This window comes from Spinacia oleracea, chromosome 2 (assembly GCF_020520425.1).
Source record: "Spinacia oleracea cultivar Varoflay chromosome 2, BTI_SOV_V1, whole genome shotgun sequence".
Lineage (NCBI taxonomy): Eukaryota > Viridiplantae > Streptophyta > Magnoliopsida > Caryophyllales > Amaranthaceae > Spinacia > Spinacia oleracea.
The window spans coordinates 112,911,833-112,929,989 of NC_079488.1; the positions used below are offsets into that span (position 1 = coordinate 112,911,833).

The following is an 18,157-nucleotide window of genomic DNA, read 5'->3' on the forward strand; positions in this document are numbered from 1 at the left end:
GCCAGTTATCCAGTAATGGATGTTTGTGTAGTGTTTCTCATATATTTCTGCAGGTGGCTTATGCATATCGAAAAATGTTAAACCAGGAAACTGATTTTGGCACACCAGAAAATTGATTCTAGAACAATCAATGTGAGAGCACATTTTTCTGTGTTCTACACAGGTGTGCCAAAATTATTTCCCGTTAAACCAGGCACATCGATTGGGGTTGTGTATCTAAGTTTATCTTTCTTTCTATCCAAAAGCTCCTTATTTGATTAGAAAATTGCCACTATACCCCTAAATATGTCATGAATATCGAAAAATAAAATTGGGCATGGCTATATTATATGTACGTCATGTGCCGATAGTTTCCTTTGTGTTATAGCGCATCTAGTCCCATATGAGATGATTTTCTATGCTTGTTAGTTTCAATACTCCGTACATCTCTATTATATAAAGGAACACATGAGGTTATTTTAGTAAATACACTTTTGGTATCCCCTATAGAAAAGACTAACTTTCCCCTACTAACCATAAATATATTAACAATAAGTATTAAATACAATAAAAAGAAAAAAAGTCAGTCGATAACTACAATAAAAAAAACGTCATAAAAGGGAAAGTCGAAAATAAATAAGGAAAACTAAAAAAAATAACTTAATCACAGTAAATTTTAAGTAGGCCCAACCACAAATACGAAAAAGTCAAAATTAAAAAAAGAATTTTTTTTTACCAAATACTTAATTACAGGCTTACAACTAACTTAACCCACCAAAATCAGGGTTGGGAATTAAAATAGGAATTTTTTTACCAGAGACTTAATTACAACAAACTAACCCACCGTAATCACACAAAAATAATAAAAGAAATAAAAAAGTCAAAAAGTCAATCAATTACTCTTAATTTTCTCCTCCATAATGTATGTTTGTTAATGTTAAATTGCTAATAACTTGAAAAAAGATGACAAAATCACTTATTTCTCTCCATTTTAATTCATAATCACTTAATTCTCTCCATTTTAGATAATGCTGCAGTCAAAATGGTGGAACAACGTTCATTGCTGCTGTCCAAACAATCCACTCAACGACATTCTTTCTCTACTCGCTATCAAAACCTAATTTGCGAATATTTTTATTCCAATTTCTCTAAGAAAAAAAAAGTCAATCAATTTCTGAATCATTTTTTTCAATTTCTCTAAGAAACACACTATTTATATGTTAATTTTCTTTACTTTAGTATACTACAATTTTTTTTTTTCGTCATATAACATGTGTATTACATTATTTAACTATGTAAATATTTTTAACTAGAGATTATATCTAACTTTTTTTCATATGAACTTTTTGAATAATTTTTCTAGCATATTGTTTATTTTGATTAGTTGTCATAACGAAATTTTTATTTTTTATATAATCTCGCACGCATAGCGTGCATATAAGACTAGTGTTAGTGTAAGACGACATATGACTTTGACGAGATTCAATATAGGCCGTGTGTACTATTTATTCAAGACTTTACCAACTAAATTAGTTGAATGTACGATGTGTAACTGGATAAGGAGTACACAATGATGTCAATTGCCAAAAATAATTAAGGGTGTGTTGTTGGTAACTTGGTACCCATGATCATATCACTTCGGCAATTCGGCCTGCAAATTTGTAAGACAACGCCATAAGCACTTGTGTACCACTTAGTTGTACCTTGTTACGTCATTTCTTTGTCAACTTTGATCGTTCATTTATCGATAAACTAGGAGATGACACGTAAGTAATTTGGATATGTTCTTGCTTTTTTTTTTTTTTTTTTTTTAGTATGAAAATAAATAAAATATTTTATAGTTTCTTTGTTCATGTACGTAAAAATCTTGGTTAATGTATTACTCGTTCTCATACTCTTCCGGCTTCTCTTATAAAGTCGTCCCGTTCTATGAATGATATACATTTACTAACATTATATCATTTCTTTCACTTTATCATTGATCCACATATATTCCTACTTCCTAAAAGAAACATTAACAAATTATATTCAACCCCCCACCCCTTTATTTGACATATATACCCACTAACTGTATTAAAAAAAAACACATCACTATCAACTACGGAGTACCACCTAATAAATTAATAAGTCAAATAAATTGCATAAAGCTATGTATCGTCAAACCGAGACGAGTATCAAGGGACGGAGGGAGTACTTACAGTTTCCGTTTCACAATGATATTTATATTTATTATTTACACAAATATTAAGGTAAATGAGAATCGAGTTTGTCGTCACAAAGTAAGTCCCCTTTTCAGTTCACATTATTTTTACTTATTTTAGAAAAATAAAAAGGTAAATAATAATTAGATAGAGACTAATTGATTTTTTTTAAGAAAAAATGGCAAAAGTTTCCCCTTGTGAAGAAGATCTCCTAAACTCTATTTATCAACAAATTTAATTCATATGGAAACATTAGATGAATTACTTAATTAACTCGTATGGTCAACGAGTTAAAAGAGTGTTTTTTTGTACGAATGAGCCACAAAGGACAACAAAATTACTTGCATAACATAAGACTTTTTTGGTGTGTTAATATATTAATTAGGGCTTACCATATTCCATAACATATATAAGACTTTATTGGTGTGTTAATATATTAATTAATTTCCTAATAAAAGCTCCTCCTCTTAAGACAGTTTTTTTTCCATGCACAAATTATAATTAGGATATTCTTTCAGCCAGTTATCTATCCTGGTTGGTAGATTTTCCAGCTTTCTTTCTTTCTCTCTCCTCTCCTTAATTTTTTTTCCCCTTTTCTTGTTCTTCTTAATTCTTGCATTTTTTCATGGATGATGAATTAGAAAAATCCCAAGATTGCTATTATTTTCCAGGAATTCGAGATTTCTGGAAGAAATACAAATCAAATGCAGAAAAACATCAACATGATGATCATCATCGTCGTCGTCGTCAAAAGCCTCATATTTCATCAATTAATAACAAGGTTAAGCCTGGTGATGACTGCAAAACTATTCCTCATGCATTTGAGAAAGAATTTTTTAAGGTATGTTTACCATTTAATAATTAATTTACATTTTCTCCTTTAATAATAATAATAATAATTATTATTATTATTATTGTTGTTATTATTATTATTATTATTATTATATTGATAAACATATGATCTTTCGACGTTTTATGTTCTTTGTGTTAAATTAGTATTGTAATTTCTTAAACAATTTATGTATGTAATAAACGTACGAATGAAACTGAGACATCGTTATCAAACGGAAGAAGTACTCCGTATGTAATAATTAATAAACATACAGATGAACAATGCATTCATCTTGTAATGACGGTAGAAAAACCCCAGGAATTAAAAAAAAAAAAAAAAAAAAATAATTTCTTATTTTAGTTCTTTCAAATTTTTATTTTTTGATGGGAAATTCTTATTATTCCTTTGGTGTTTTTTGATTATTCATACTTTTGAAGTTTTGATGTCATTAAATAGAAAATTTTATATTTCGAATTTACAGTGAATTATTGAATTGTATTTGGAAAATTTTAATCATAAAACCCAAGAATTGCAAAAGAATTTGCAGTCATAAAACCCTTTTTAGAGGGAATTAATTAGGTGACCAAGATAGGTAATTGGTTGATTGCCTAATATTATGACAAAATTGATGGAGGAGATGCACAAGATTGCCATAATTTTGTCAATAAAGTAACTTACAAGGTCAATATATGTGGTCGATGTTAATTCATCATAATTATGTATTTTCGCAAATGCATATATATATAATCAATTTAAGACCGTAAATATAATTAATCTAGCTTATTTAATAACAATATTTGGTCAAACCATTTGACAGAATCTATCAATTAAAATACGTATTCTCTTGAAAAAAATAAAAATAAAAGGTTGACATACATATATAACGTGCATACTTACCCTAACATGATTTTTATATATATTGTATAATTAACTAGTTTTTCATTTAACTTTTTTTATAACATTTTGGCAGGCCACCCATGAAAAAATGCAAGATGCCAATCATTTGCGTAAGTTCCAGAAGGTCAACAAAAAAAAAAGTGGGAATGGAGTGGAAGAGCTTAACCAAATGAGTCAAAAACACATTCATCATAATAATAATAATAATAATAATAATAAAAATAATAATTATGATTATGATAATCAACATAATAATTGCTTCAAATCAATAATTTTATTGAGTGTAAACAAGAAAAAGAAAGTGCCATCACTTGGCTCATCCTTTGATCTCCCAAAAACCCAAACTATTGAACGGGTAGACGTGAACATGCCCAATGTTCGAGGTTTCAACTCGACTCCTTCATTTGGTAACTTTCTTATTCCTAAAAGTATCCTTACTTTATAATTTTACTTTATAATTTTACTTATTCTATCTTTTTTTTTATTAACGGTTCATTTATGGAAAAAAAAATTGATTTTTATAGATTAAAAATTATCTACCTTGTATTATATTTCTAAATATAATTTGTGGTAATATTTTAGTCAAGTCGTTAAATAAACAATGAAATTTTCTCCTTCAAAACAACATATTAAGCACATACGTAGTATCTTTTTCTAACATATTAAGCATATACAGTAGTATATTCAAGACAAGTATTGCATACTAGTATATTCAAGCTTTATATATTAACTACGCAGTAGCTTTAGAAATATTTCAGTCGAATAATAATTTTAGAAAAAATGTGCGTGCGCAAAATCTAATCTAGTATTCCTATTATATTCTCGCAAAATTAATTAGTAGCCGTGGATTACCATTATTATTAATTTTTTACTGCGTATAGGGATTATTTTTGCGTTGACTTGGTCTACAATAATATTATTGTGGACCTAAATCCAACAATTTACTCTAGCACCATTTTTACATACATAATGAACTTTTATTGTTCACTGACTATAATAAATTAAGTAACCCAGGGGCGGAATTAGGGGGAGGGCTGGACCCCCATGATATGTTTAACTATTATATATGAACTATGAAAGCACATGTCTAGTATAGCTCAAGTGGTTATTTTCCTTATAAAATAGAGCTCTTGGGAGGTACAAGGTTCAATTCTTAGCTCCCTCAAATTTATACTTGATTTTCTTATTTTATTTTTGTTTTTTAGTGTTATAAAAATTATATGTTAAAATTTGATCCCCCTTATAATTTCTAGTTTCGCCCCTAAAGTAATGTATTATTCATGCACAAAATATACTAATGACACCAATGTGATATTTTTCATTAATAATTCTAATAAACACGTCAAAATAAATTAGAATCAATTTGTTGACTTTCTTTTATGCGGGGTCCACAATAAGTTTAGTGTAGACCAACTTATTGTGGACTAGGTCTATTTAAAAATTAGTGCGTGTATACTAGCTAATTTTTAGTGCTAAACATTTCTTTTTTATGCGAATGACCCACGAGAGCTTACCATAATGTAACATGTACGCAGGAAGATCAAGGAGTATAAATATAAGCAAATTTGAACAAGGTACTAAAACATACAACACCTCAAATAGAGCACCTACAATCAATAGGAGTGTCTCAACTGGTAGGACATCAAGCTTTAACCGGAGGTATGGTTCCGCCACCAATAGAGCCACCAGCATTGGCAGATCAACCAGCGACATGGCGGCCAAAGTGCGAAAAAGGAGTGTAAGTAGAAGTGGTCCGATGATTATGTTCTCCAACTCAAGTGGGAAGTTGAAACCTCCGGCTACTGAAAAGCAGCTAGAGTGCACACTTGAGGAGTTATATCATGGTTGTGTCAAACATATCAAGGTTTCTAGAGATGTTTTTTCTGTCACCGGGTACGTTTCCTACCTTATAAAATTGTGTTTTTGCGAAATACTAACTTATACAGTATAAAAAAAATGTTAATTCACCTTGTAAAAAATTTTATGTTGTAATGTAGTATCTTTGACCGGTATATGAACGCTGACTCAAAAAATCGGGGTTGATTTTACGTTATATATTTATCTCACGTGTCATTTTATTGTCCATTTTCCATGAGATTCTACGCGAGATACACATAGTAAAGTCAACCTGAAGTTTTGATGTTACGTTCATATATAATCCAGCCACACAAGTACACAACATAAAACAAATGTTGTAGTTAACTACCTAATAAAAGATTTCTAATATACTATTTTTGGCCGATTTATGAACGTCGACTCAAAATTCGGATTTGACTTTACGATATGTACCTCACGTGTCATTTTATTGTTCTTCTACTGTGAGATTCCATGCAAGCTACACATAATAAAGTCAACTCGAAGTTTTGATGTTACGTTCATCATCCAGCCACACAACATAAAATACTATTTTTGGCCGATTTTATGGACATTGACTCAAAATTCGGATTTGACTTTACGATATGTATCTCACGTGTCATTTTATTATCCGTTTTCCATAAGATTCCACGCGAACTACACATAGTAAAGTCAACCCGAAGTTTGAATTTTACGTTCATCATCCAGCCACACAACATAAAACAAATGTTGTAATTAAGTACCTCATAAAAGATTTATGTTGTAATATACTATCTTTGGCCGGGGTTGACTTTACAATATGTATCTAACATGCATGTTATTAATTATCTACTTCCCGTGAAATGATATACATAGTAAAGTCCACCCCGAAGTTTTTGATTTTACGTTCACAATTCTACCAAAGGTAGTAACTTACAACATAAATCTTTTATAAGGTCGTTAATTATGACATTTTTTATAAGGTAGTTTTCTCGCAAAAAAAAACGATTTTATGTTAGTTTTGACAAATTTGCTACAGATATATTACTTTATACTAAAACATTCATCATGAATAGCATGTGTCACTTACTGATGCAAAATTTTCCCGCCAAAAACATTTTAAAATGTCCATGCATACACAGGATCTAATCTAGTAACGCAGTTATATATTTTACCTCCAAAATTGCAGGCAGATAGTCAATGAAGAAGAGGTTTTGACAGTGAACATAAAGCCAGGATGGAAGACAGGAACAAAGATAACCTTCCAAGGAATCCCTAACGAGGATCGACCAGGCGAGTATCCCGGGGATATAATCTTCATCGTCATCGAGAAACACCACTCGTTGTTCCGGAGGATAGACGACGATCTCGACCTGGAGATAGAAATCCCTCTAGTGGATGCCCTAACAGGGTGCAACTTACACATCCCTGTACTAGGGAAAGAGAAAATGAGCTTGGAAATTGATGAGGTTATTTATCCAGGTTATGAGAAAATGTTTGTAGGTCAAGGAATGCCTAACCAAAAGAACCCTAATCATAAGGGTAACTTGAAAGTCAAGTTTCTAGTAGCATACCCTGATAACTTAACTGATGAACAAAGGTCTAAAATTTTTAGAATTTTGAGCAACCATTAATTAGTTTGATTAACTTTCTCTCTACTACTTCTCTTTGGAAGTCTGTACATAGTTTTGAGAGTTTTTGACACGTTTGGTTTTACGCGTGCTATTAGGGATCGGATTATATATGAAGAAATCATATCATCTTCATTACGGAGTAGCAATAATCTAACGTTTTTTCGGCCAGGCGAGTATCCCGGGGATATAATCTTCGTCGTTATCGTGGTTAATGTGTTAGTAACGTCCACATTACAGATCACATAATACAATAGGTTATAATCTAAAGTGTTTATATAATTATTTCTAGACATATGTTGAAAAGCCGACAATACAGGTAAAGATGGTTGTTTTCCGGGTGGGGCCGGCTCGAGGCCCAACCCATCACGAAAAAAACACGGTTCGACACGAGCACAGAGTCGTGAGCCGGCATGGGCCGCACTTTTTTGGAAAAAGCACGACAAGGCACGACACACTCGAACCAACACAACAAATTTAGTAAAATTCACGAGGCCAGGCCTGACACGACAGCCCATGGACCTGGGCCCTTTTTGAACATTTCAGTCCCGCCCGACACGATGCGTAATAGGTCTGGTGTGGGCTCGACCCGAAGCCCAACCCGGCCCACAGCCATTTTTAAACTAGGGAACATTGCCCTTGGACCCTGGACTCGTTAATCGGGTAGCGAGATCCCCATGTTGGGTTGTTCAAAGGGTACATATTCTAATTTCTAACAAATGATAACCATAATAATGTAGGCTAGAAAACTGTTAAGATTTGTCCCATGAAACAACACGTGTGAGAGTCCTACACGTGGAACCTCCTACGGTCTTGTTAAGTGAGCTCTCGCTCTCGGGTGCGGCCTAGAACCGTATTTAACAAAAACTTTAAAATTAAGCTTAAATAATCTCAAGGAAACTGCAGATAAGACAGTAGTAATGGTGTAAAAAACTTATGAATCTGTCCACGTAAGGGCGAAATAACCAGCACTCATAAGTACATAAGAAGATATAGGCCTAATTTTTATCTACGAAAAACATATTATTACTCGCATTACGTTAACAAATCACAAATCGTATAGTGCTAAGTACAGAAATGAATGATGCACAAAAATAATTTACTGAAGTATAGAAGTTTAAATTACTATGCAGTCTTGTCTTTAAGGGAAGAGTTACTGGACCATCCCATCAGAGCTTGAAATATTCCTAAGATATTTTCACAGATTAAAGCTCCCAATAGTCTCATTTTTCCGTGAGTGTACGGAGGGTATCGGACGAAAGCGTCGCCCATAAAACTTCGGTAAAGAACCGCCTTCTTATGGCTAAAAGCGTCGAAAGAGAATTTTCCATGGTATGAACCCGTTCCACTCTCTTCTACTCCACCAAATGGTAAACCGTGTACTGTAAGCTGTTTAGTCAATCCCAACAGACGAGTAAAATGTCAGAAGTGGCAAAAGTTTGATTCCTGTGTTGGGGTTGATCACTATGGAGTTTAACATGTAAATGGAGACAGATGACAGAAGCTACTTATATAAGCACAAGAAACATGGAGTTTAAGAGCATGTACATTAGGGCTTTTGGAGTGGCTCTCCAAGTAGCTCTTCAACAAGAACTATCTCTTAGAGTCTTTGCTAACACTGGGCGCTTAAGAAGCTCTTAAGTAGCTTTTATGGAGAGCTACTTCAAAGCAGCTTTTTATGGAGAGCTACTATGGAGCTTAAGACATTTTCATTGGGGCTTTTGGAGTGGCTCTCCAAGAAGTTATTCAACAAGAATTATCTTTTAGAGTCTTAGCCAACATTGGGGCGCTTAAGAGGCTCTTAAATTAGCTTTTATGGAGAGCTACTTCAAAGTACTCCGTAGCTTTTTATGAAGAGCAACTTCAAGGCAGCTTGTTATGGAGAGCTATTTCAAAGTAGCTCTTGACCAACGGGCCAAGACACCTCCAAGAATTGATTCTTATTGACAAGTGAAGAGTCACTTTGTTTGTGAAAGACAATTAGTTATGAGGTTGAATAAATAAAGAATATAAATATAGACCACCAAATTCGAAAAAAGAGATTGGATAACTCTTTTGAACAAGCCTTCAATGTTGGGTGTTTTTTTTTGGAAAGTGTTATTGAGAGAATGTTGTAAAGAGATGGTGGTAGAGACTAGAGAGTGAAGAACTAGTTGAAGAGCTCTCACTAATGTAAATGCTCTAACATGTAAACAAAGATGGGCAACGAGGTGGGTTGGGTGGGTCATGACTCATGAGTAGGTTTGGTGGGTCGTGGGTTGGGGATAGTTGACGCACGACCAGGGAAAGCCAGGGTGGGTCGGATCGTGGGCTTGTGTCGGCAAAAATGGACACAGTAACGTGATGAGTTGCGGGTTACATGGGTCGTGGTGGATTGTGCGGGTCGAGTGGGTTCAACAGGTTTTGGGGCCTGTTGTGGCTCTGATGGGTCAGGTAGGTGGTGGGTGTCTAGATTGGTTTTGGAGGCCGATGTGGGTTAGGTGGATTTTAGGCAATTTAATTGACTTATTAATTTATTAGGTGGTAGTTGATAGTTGGACATTTTTTTAATATAGTTAGTGGGAAATGTGTCAAATAAAGGGGTTGGGGTGCGTCGAATTTTTTAAGGAAGTAAGAACAAATGTGGGTCAATGGTAAATGAGAGAAATGATATAACATTAGTAAAAGTATGTCATTTATAGAAACAAGGCGAGTATTTAGAAACGGCTTTATAAGAAAAGCGGGGCAAGTATTAAGGGACGGAGGGAGTAGCATTTTAGCCATATAAAATAGTTTAAATTAGCATGGTGGTTCGGGTGTGTCACAGGGTCAAGTGGGCTGAATTCGTGTGTCGGGTGGGCTGGGTTTGTGTGCTGGGTGGGTTGGGTGAGTCGGGTGTGCTGTGTTTGGTAATGTATAAATGGGTTGTGTTGGAAAAACTTGACCCACGACACATCAAACAAAATATCCGAGTTGAGCAGTTTGTGTCATGGCCTCATGGGTCCCAAGTGGGTCTTACCCACGTGACCCACTACGGGATGTGTCAGGGTGGGCTGGATCAGAAGCGACCCACTGGCCATCTATACATGTAAACTACTTCTTTCCCCACTCTGTAGTCTGCCGCCTGACTGCTGGCCGGCATAGCCAGTACTATAATGAACACTTTTGTATAGAACAGACTGAAGTTTTATCAGTCAGAGATCAAGAAAATCCGGAGACATGCAAAGGAAAGGACACATATAAGGAGGCATAAACATTAGTCTGAAAATTCTCAAAACTTAGCCCATAAACCCAACCCACTTGACCCACCCAACACATAAATCCAACCCACTCGACCCACCCAACACATAAACCCAACCCACTCGACCCACCCAACACTTAAGATTATGAACAAAGTTCCTCACACACAAGTGTCTGTAACAAAGTGAATGAAACTATGCGTAAAATGTTGGAACACTTACATGTATGGCTGAGTCGTTAATGACCAAACCCCCTGCAGAGACAGTCTTCACGAATTGATTCTTCATATCCTTCCTGTTGGTGAATAAGTATGCGGCAAGGGGCTTTGCTCGTGACATTATAATTTCATAGCTATCTTCCAGCTTGTCGACCTTTACAAACAAGGACATTGAGGAAATCATTATATAACTCAAGCAACTCACAGATGACGATATAATGTAATGATATGATATGTAGTGGCGAATCCAGAATAATATATTAGTGGGTGCAAAATATTTTTGTTCTTCATTTAAGTGGGTGCAATTGTGCAAATGGTCAAAACTGTACATAAAAGTTAGAAATTTTCTGATTTTTTTTAATAAAATTTGCCAAAATTCTACGTTTAACCGTGATAATAGCTCTGCCACTGATGATACGGTTACATGACTCACTCTTCATTGTAGTTCCATTGGTTCCATATAAGTGTTCTCTTCTGTTTTTATGCACAGCCCTTAACAAGTAAATTCAGTATGTATTTTTATCAATTCAGAAAATACATTTACAATTAAGATTAAATCATTCATGTTTTTCCTAAAACAAAAGTTTGGAACTCAAATTTTAAAGATATTTAGGTCTTTGTTCCACGGATTACAAAGATGAAACAAAACATAAAACTACAGAAAAAGTTCAAAGCAGAATTTCAGTTATACCGTGATAATAGGAAGCAATGGACCAAATATCTCCTCGGTCATCATTAGAGAGTCTAGTGGAACATCCCTCAACAATGTTGGAGCAATTTTTCTGTAGCACAATGGAAAATTCATCATGGCTTTGAATAACTTATTCTTGCAGACCACAGGGATAAACATAAATGGTGGAACACTTACAGTTGAGCTTTGTCTCTTTGACCGCCATGAACAATCTTACCAGCGACTTTATCCTCATCCAGAAGCCTTTCTAAACGATCAAAATGATTAGAATTCACAATTCGAGACAAATCATTTGATTGCAGTGGGTCCGAACCATAGAATCTCTCCAATTCACGTTTTAGAGTATCGACCTGGAGTACAGCAGCATCAGTGAAATTGCATCAACAGAGAAAGCTTGATGGCTCCGTTCTATTCGACTTATTTTGTCTAAATTTGTATTATCTGAACTTATTTTATCTGAAAAAAACTTATTTTGACTGATATAAACTTATTTGTGTGTTCAAATGTCTGGAAAAACCTTATTTTTTCTGAACTTATATAATCTGAACTTATTTGAACTTATTTTGTCTGAAATAAGTCAAAATAAGTCGAACAGAACAGACCTTCATGAATCTCGGATCTGTTAATGTTCAGAATCTTACCAATTTGGGAGCAAACTCTTTTGTAGTGACAATATAATCAGGAGAAATGCATGCCTGCCCATTGTTGCAACCCCACTTCCCTGCTATAATTCTCCTGACAGAAATCTACATGCAAGAATATCAGCATGTCAAGAAACATAGAAAGAGATATGTAAAGGTGATTGAACACAATACAATTCCAAAGTAAGCTATTTACTTTGAGGTTAACATCAGGATCCACTATTACTGGAGATTTTCCTCCAAGTTCCAAGACAACTGGGGTAAGGTACTTGGCAGCAGCTGACATCACTACTCGTGCCACTCTTCCGTTGCCTACAATTTCATGGAGCCACTTTGTTACAAAGAGATCACTTTTACATAACAAATGCATAACTATAACACTATTTGATAATTTACGACATAAAGCTGCATTTATGTGGGTGATTTTATCTTCACTATAGCCGTTTGAATATAGACATTAGATTTAACAGTAACAGTAAATAGCAATCACTTGTCCAGTAATACACAGATATTTCAATCAAAGATTTTGGAGGAACAGGGAAGACAGGAGATTAAGGGATATATTTTCCCTTGTTTGGATACAGATTGGGGAAAGGAAAGGAAGCAAAGAAAAAAGGTGGGATCCAATTACCTTCCCCTTTTAAATACTTACGGCCCGTTTGGTAGCTGGTAATAAATAGTGGGAATGAGAATGATTCTAAGTGTTATTTAGCAAGAAAATAACATCACGATGTTCATGGTAATGAAATTTTGTCTCTAATTTGGGTGTTTTTTTTCATAAATTTGCATTCCCAGCTAATACCACTCCCCAAATGGTAATGGATGGTAATAAAGAAAAAGAAGATAATTTTGAGTGAGCTAGCATTACCATGGGAATGGATATTAATTTTCCTTACAAATTTACATATAAATTCATTCCATTGACACCATTTGTGGCCGATTGCCAAACGAGCCTAATCCTACCAATGTTGGAAAGACTTAAAAGAAAAATTCTAGTCTACTTCTCTCACATCCCCTTCCCTACAGCATCGTCATCCAAATACAAAGTAAATATCAAAATCCAAAACAGTGGAAAAAAACATGTGCTGAAATCAAACCTGTATAAAATATTTTATCCCATTTTTGTTCCAGGAGAGCAGAAGTTTCAGGAACGGCTCCTTCTACAACTCTGACTGCAGAATTGTCCAGATATTCTTTCACATACTTTGCCAGCAATGAAGACGTAGCAGGAGCAATTTCAGACGGCTTTAAAACGACTGCATTACCAGCTGCTATGGCTCCAACAACAGGATCAAGGGATAGCACTGAAGATAGCAATCACACAGCAGTTAGATCGTCGCTCAGTTTGTTAAAGAGACAAAACAAGAAAACTAATAAAGTCTAATACAGAAACAAGAAAAATAATAAAGTCTAAATGATAAAAATGTGCTACAGTGAGAAATTTATGATCTGCACATCATGTTAAAAAATTCTCTAAAGAACAGTTTATTTTCCATAACTGATGCTTCAAATAGACAAAGGAGGTGACATTGACATTTAAAGAGGCAAAGGAAAATAAGATGAAGCCATTCATGCAGGTGGCAACTGTCTTCTGAAAATCAAACCTGATCCTTACATAGGAGGAGGGAGGGATGAATGGACCTTTTTTACTAGGTTGACGTACACTAACATGTTCACAAGTCACAGAATCACAGGCCTCTCTTATATCTGATTGCAATTTGTAACATTGAACTTTATTTGAATTGGGCCAGGTACAAGAGTTTGAACTTTTGCATAAAAGTAATGGGAAAAAGAAGGAAAATTTTGGTCAAAAGAAAAACATGTAGTGAACAAATATTTAACTCACAAATTGGATAATTCCATGCAGAGATAACCAGAACAACGCCTAATGGTTCTGCTACTATTTCTGCTGATGAAGGAAACGCGACTATAGTAGTTTTAACCTGAAACACAACCCAGCTTTATGTTCAGCAAGACGCAAAAATAGGCTGTGTGGTACATGCTACTTAGTTCTTAATTCTTACAGCCAAGTTTTACCTTTTGTGGCTTCATCCACTGCTTTAGTTCCTTAAGAGCCACTTTACACGAGGACTTTAACATTGAAATCTGCAACAGCATAGACATCTCAGGTTAAACATCTTTTTTCCTTTTAAATTAGAAATATGTAAAGGAAATAAGTATTCATATACGTAGTATTCATAAGAAAGCTTCCAACATAAGGAAAAAGAAATAAAATAGTGGAATCACATTCTAGCAGAGCCACCTCTATCTTGCCATCGTACTATAATTTCCAAGTCTACAAAAGCGTAACAGCTGAGTTGCTCTCAAGTGTTTGACTGTTTGTTTTAGAAGGCTTTAAGAGTTGGAAGCAACAATTCAGACATTTTAAAATTTTCAATGTAAGTTGGCAGTTCTTTATATTTAGAATAGCAACTCTACCCTGCAACTCAGATATATGCAACAATAGAATAAATGACCATGACTCTTCATGCTACTGGAATCAGATAGAAAAGGAATAATATAAACATCAAACTGAAACATCACAAAAGGAAAAGGCAAGACAACCATTACGAAAATGTAGTAATAACACAATTCCTTCGGTAAGTTTTAACAAATTATAGAAATTGGTCAAACATAAACAATGATTAAATTAAGAAATTCCGCATTTTATTCTTGGTACAACATAACTATTTATTTCCAATTTTATCAACAGAGGGGAGGGGAGGGGAAGGTGAAGATACAGAACACTTTGTGGGATGCACTTGAATTTTAACATAACGGTCTTCAAAGCTTATGGTCTATCTAGGGACACATATTATATTGGAACCCTTTTACAATCGTTGTTGTAATAGTCACCCAAGTCAGCAGTCTGTAGCTATTCGTTCTTGGAATATCCAGAAAAACTAGAAAGTGTTAACTGAAACCAGTTCCAGGTGAAATTGTCATGGTAGGAGTGTGGTTATATTTAACAGTCTAAGAGCTAACATAGATTTGATGTGGTAGCTTTCCTTTCATATTATCGGAGATGCAATGGCTGGAACTAATGTCATAATTTTCCATCTCAATAAAAATAAAAAAAATAAAAACAATTGTCACAACACATTATTACTGAGAATGAAAAGAACAAAGAGAACAAACTTAAGTCCATCAACAAATTACTGCAGTTAAGTACTTAAAGCAGTAATATCATGCAACTATAACCCTTTCTTATATGGCAAACAAAGTCTAATCTTTTTATAAGAATCAACTCAACAAGAAATTAGTTTTCTCACTTCTACCTAACCAAAGTGATGAAAAAATGATCACCAAGGCGCAGCAACATGTAAACTTAGTACAAAAGTCAACATTGATTATTGAAAGCTTCTTGTTCATTGTATTAGCCTCCGAATTTGACCATAGTTGTCTTCTTACCTAGCAAATCTAACAACTTCTTTATCTTGCCCATTTTCCCACCTCCTCCACCCGAAAGGGGATGCCCAAAAAAATGCACAAAGAGTGAAAGGATATCTTGGTGGTAGGAATTATTATCTCAATTAAACTTGTTATAGTACATTACTTGACAACAGCTTTATCCTGCAGCAACTTGGTAAGGACCTATACTTACTTCTTAATACAACAAAATTAAGAGAAATACTAATAAGAGAACCTAAGACCTCGGATCAAATCCCGTCTATATCATTGCCCTTTTTAGCTCTCGCTACACCCACAAAAAAGAAAAAAGAAAAAAGAAAAAATAACTCCTTCATGAAGTTGACGAAATAGCATTAGCAGTATAACACCTTGCACAAATCAGGGGAAATAAAGTAAATTGACAATTGAAAAAATAAACATATTTGTCATAAATGCTCACAACTACCTTCCATAAAAGTGTTAGTATATTATGTCTGTTTCAAGGATGCAAATCAAATAAGGAGTTACTCATATCAACTTATCAAGTAAGTATATTTCAGTCTGAAGCAGCTTATATATATCATGCCCCCCAGGAATAAGGACATTAAATGCTCATTTTTTTTCCAACTCTTTTATGATGTCATTCTCAGCAACAAAAAAACTCATACATAAATGATAGTTGTGTACTTGTGTTATTAATTATAGGGCTCACACAATCACCATGATTCTTGTCAGTATGTCATTAATTTACATAAACCATCTCATACCCAATCATGTGGTCTGGTCTAATTTTTCTACTTTATGATCTGGTCTATTCTCATCGGGTCTTGTTTGATTTGAATGTTATCTGCGATTGTTTTTTGCTTTTTATAGTCTGGTATAGTCTTATCTTGTTTGATTTTGAATGTTTTTTGCGAGTGTTTTTTGTTTTCTCTGGACTGGTATAGTCTTATCTGGTTTGATATTATCTGGTTTGATATTTTTGGTCCGATCTAATAAGCAATAACAATTAGGTGGAGAAAACATAGCGTTATCCACTTTGAGCAACAAAAATAATTGGCACTTGTACTCCCCCTCTCCTATATGAGACAGCTCACAACGTGCGATTTCTCAAAACTATCTTGATTGAATACTCAACAGCGTGCGATTTTTCAACATTAACTCTATCTCATACGATATTCATCCTTTCATGTTATCCTCAACACTATAGCATTGAATAGACGTGAATAACACCGATCAGCACATAGATTTTGTCACAATTCCAAAATTAATAGTAGTTATTTCACATATATTCCGTAATTTCCTTTTCAATAACTTTTTTAAAGAGATTTTGCTTCATCGAATTAACACACGTTAGCATGTGCAACCATTCTTATAGTCAACGATCCATACAATCGCAATCACAATGAAACAAACAGGAAAACAATCAAAATTACGAAAATTCAATCAAAAACAAAAAATTGAAAAAGAGACCTCGTATACGACGGATTCGAATGCAGGCTTATTAAGATCAGAGCGAAGAGCATCAACAATCTCACTCTCGCGTTCTTCCACCATCTTCACTATCTTCTTCAACTGAGTCACTCTCCATTCGTAGCTCCGAGTCTTACCACTGGCGAAATTTCGCCGGAGCTCCGCCACCATCGCCGCCGCATCTTCGTTTCCAAACGCCGTCGTAACCTCCATTGACACCGGAGAAATACTCAGGAGTTGAAGGAAGGAAATCAGAGTGTGACGAGTTGTGTGACCCGCGATTCGAGGCGAGTTGAGGAGGAGACAGTTGATTTGGAGAATTGAGAATTGGGACGACAAGGAGGGAGGGAGTGGGGGTTTTGATAACCGCGAAGGTAGAGTGAAGGACACGCTCTAAGTAAAGCGAGTGAGGGGATGGGTGTTTTGAATGATTGTGGATTTCTGGGATTAAGTTACGTGTTTGATAATTAAAGTGTGATAATTAAATTAAACAAAAGAATACGGAGGAACCTGATTTATCTTATTTGAATTTATCTGATCTTATTTGAACTTATTTAAAATTATTTTAGTTATAAATTATACTATATTAACTTTTATTTTTATTAAACTTTTTTATCTTAAATTTAAGATAACAAAACAGATATAATATTGAATACGTGAAATAAGACGAACAAAACAGAACATAAGAATATTTGTTTTCTAACTTTTTGGTTGGGAAATTTGGGTTGAGGTTGGAGTGGTTGTTGGATAATTACGTCATATTACTCTTGGAATAAGTTAATTAGACATATGCCTAGACGTCATAAGATACCTTATAAGAATTTCTTGCAATAATCTTCTACATAGTAGATGGTCGCATTCATATATAATTCCACTATTTCATCTGATCCAAAATACTGTAAATTAAACAATTTAGCAAGTTAAGTACTTAGTAGTATATTGCGATCATGTTTTGTTTACCTTATTGTCAATTACTTTATGACTAATAAGTTCAAATAAACAATCCTCTAAAAAAATGTTCAAATAAGTAACATATAAAATCCAAATTTAATTTATAACTAAATTTTGTTTTTAATAAGCTCAAATAACTATACATGTTAAACACAATTTTATCTAAATTGGGCTGATATGTTTAATTGTCAAATCGGCGTAT

The 18,157-nt window shown here is 34.2% G+C and overlaps 2 protein-coding genes across 2 annotated transcripts; one reads left to right on the forward strand and one right to left on the reverse strand.

The window, feature by feature from the left end:
• Positions 1-2,648: 2,648 nt before the first annotated feature.
• On the forward strand, positions 2,649-7,506 carry LOC110792618 (uncharacterized). The gene is made up of 4 exons (XM_021997732.2): positions 2,649-3,021; positions 3,983-4,316; positions 5,445-5,802; positions 6,932-7,506. Exons 1-4 carry the CDS (start codon positions 2,806-2,808, stop codon positions 7,374-7,376), a joined length of 1,353 nt encoding a protein of 450 aa, XP_021853424.1. The 5' UTR covers positions 2,649-2,805; the 3' UTR covers positions 7,377-7,506.
• Positions 7,507-8,355: 849 nt separating this feature from the next.
• LOC110797405 (aldehyde dehydrogenase family 3 member H1) lies at positions 8,356-17,382 on the reverse strand. Its single transcript, XM_022002554.2, has 10 exons — positions 17,005-17,382; positions 14,179-14,247; positions 13,988-14,084; positions 13,239-13,445; positions 12,338-12,453; positions 12,142-12,246; positions 11,678-11,850; positions 11,501-11,591; positions 10,814-10,963; positions 8,356-8,762 (listed from the first exon to the last, which is right to left on the reverse strand). The coding sequence occupies exons 1-10, from the start codon at positions 17,215-17,217 to the stop codon at positions 8,499-8,501; spliced, it is 1,485 nt and encodes a 494-aa protein (XP_021858246.1). The 5' UTR covers positions 17,218-17,382; the 3' UTR covers positions 8,356-8,498.
• Positions 17,383-18,157: the final 775 nt, after the last annotated feature.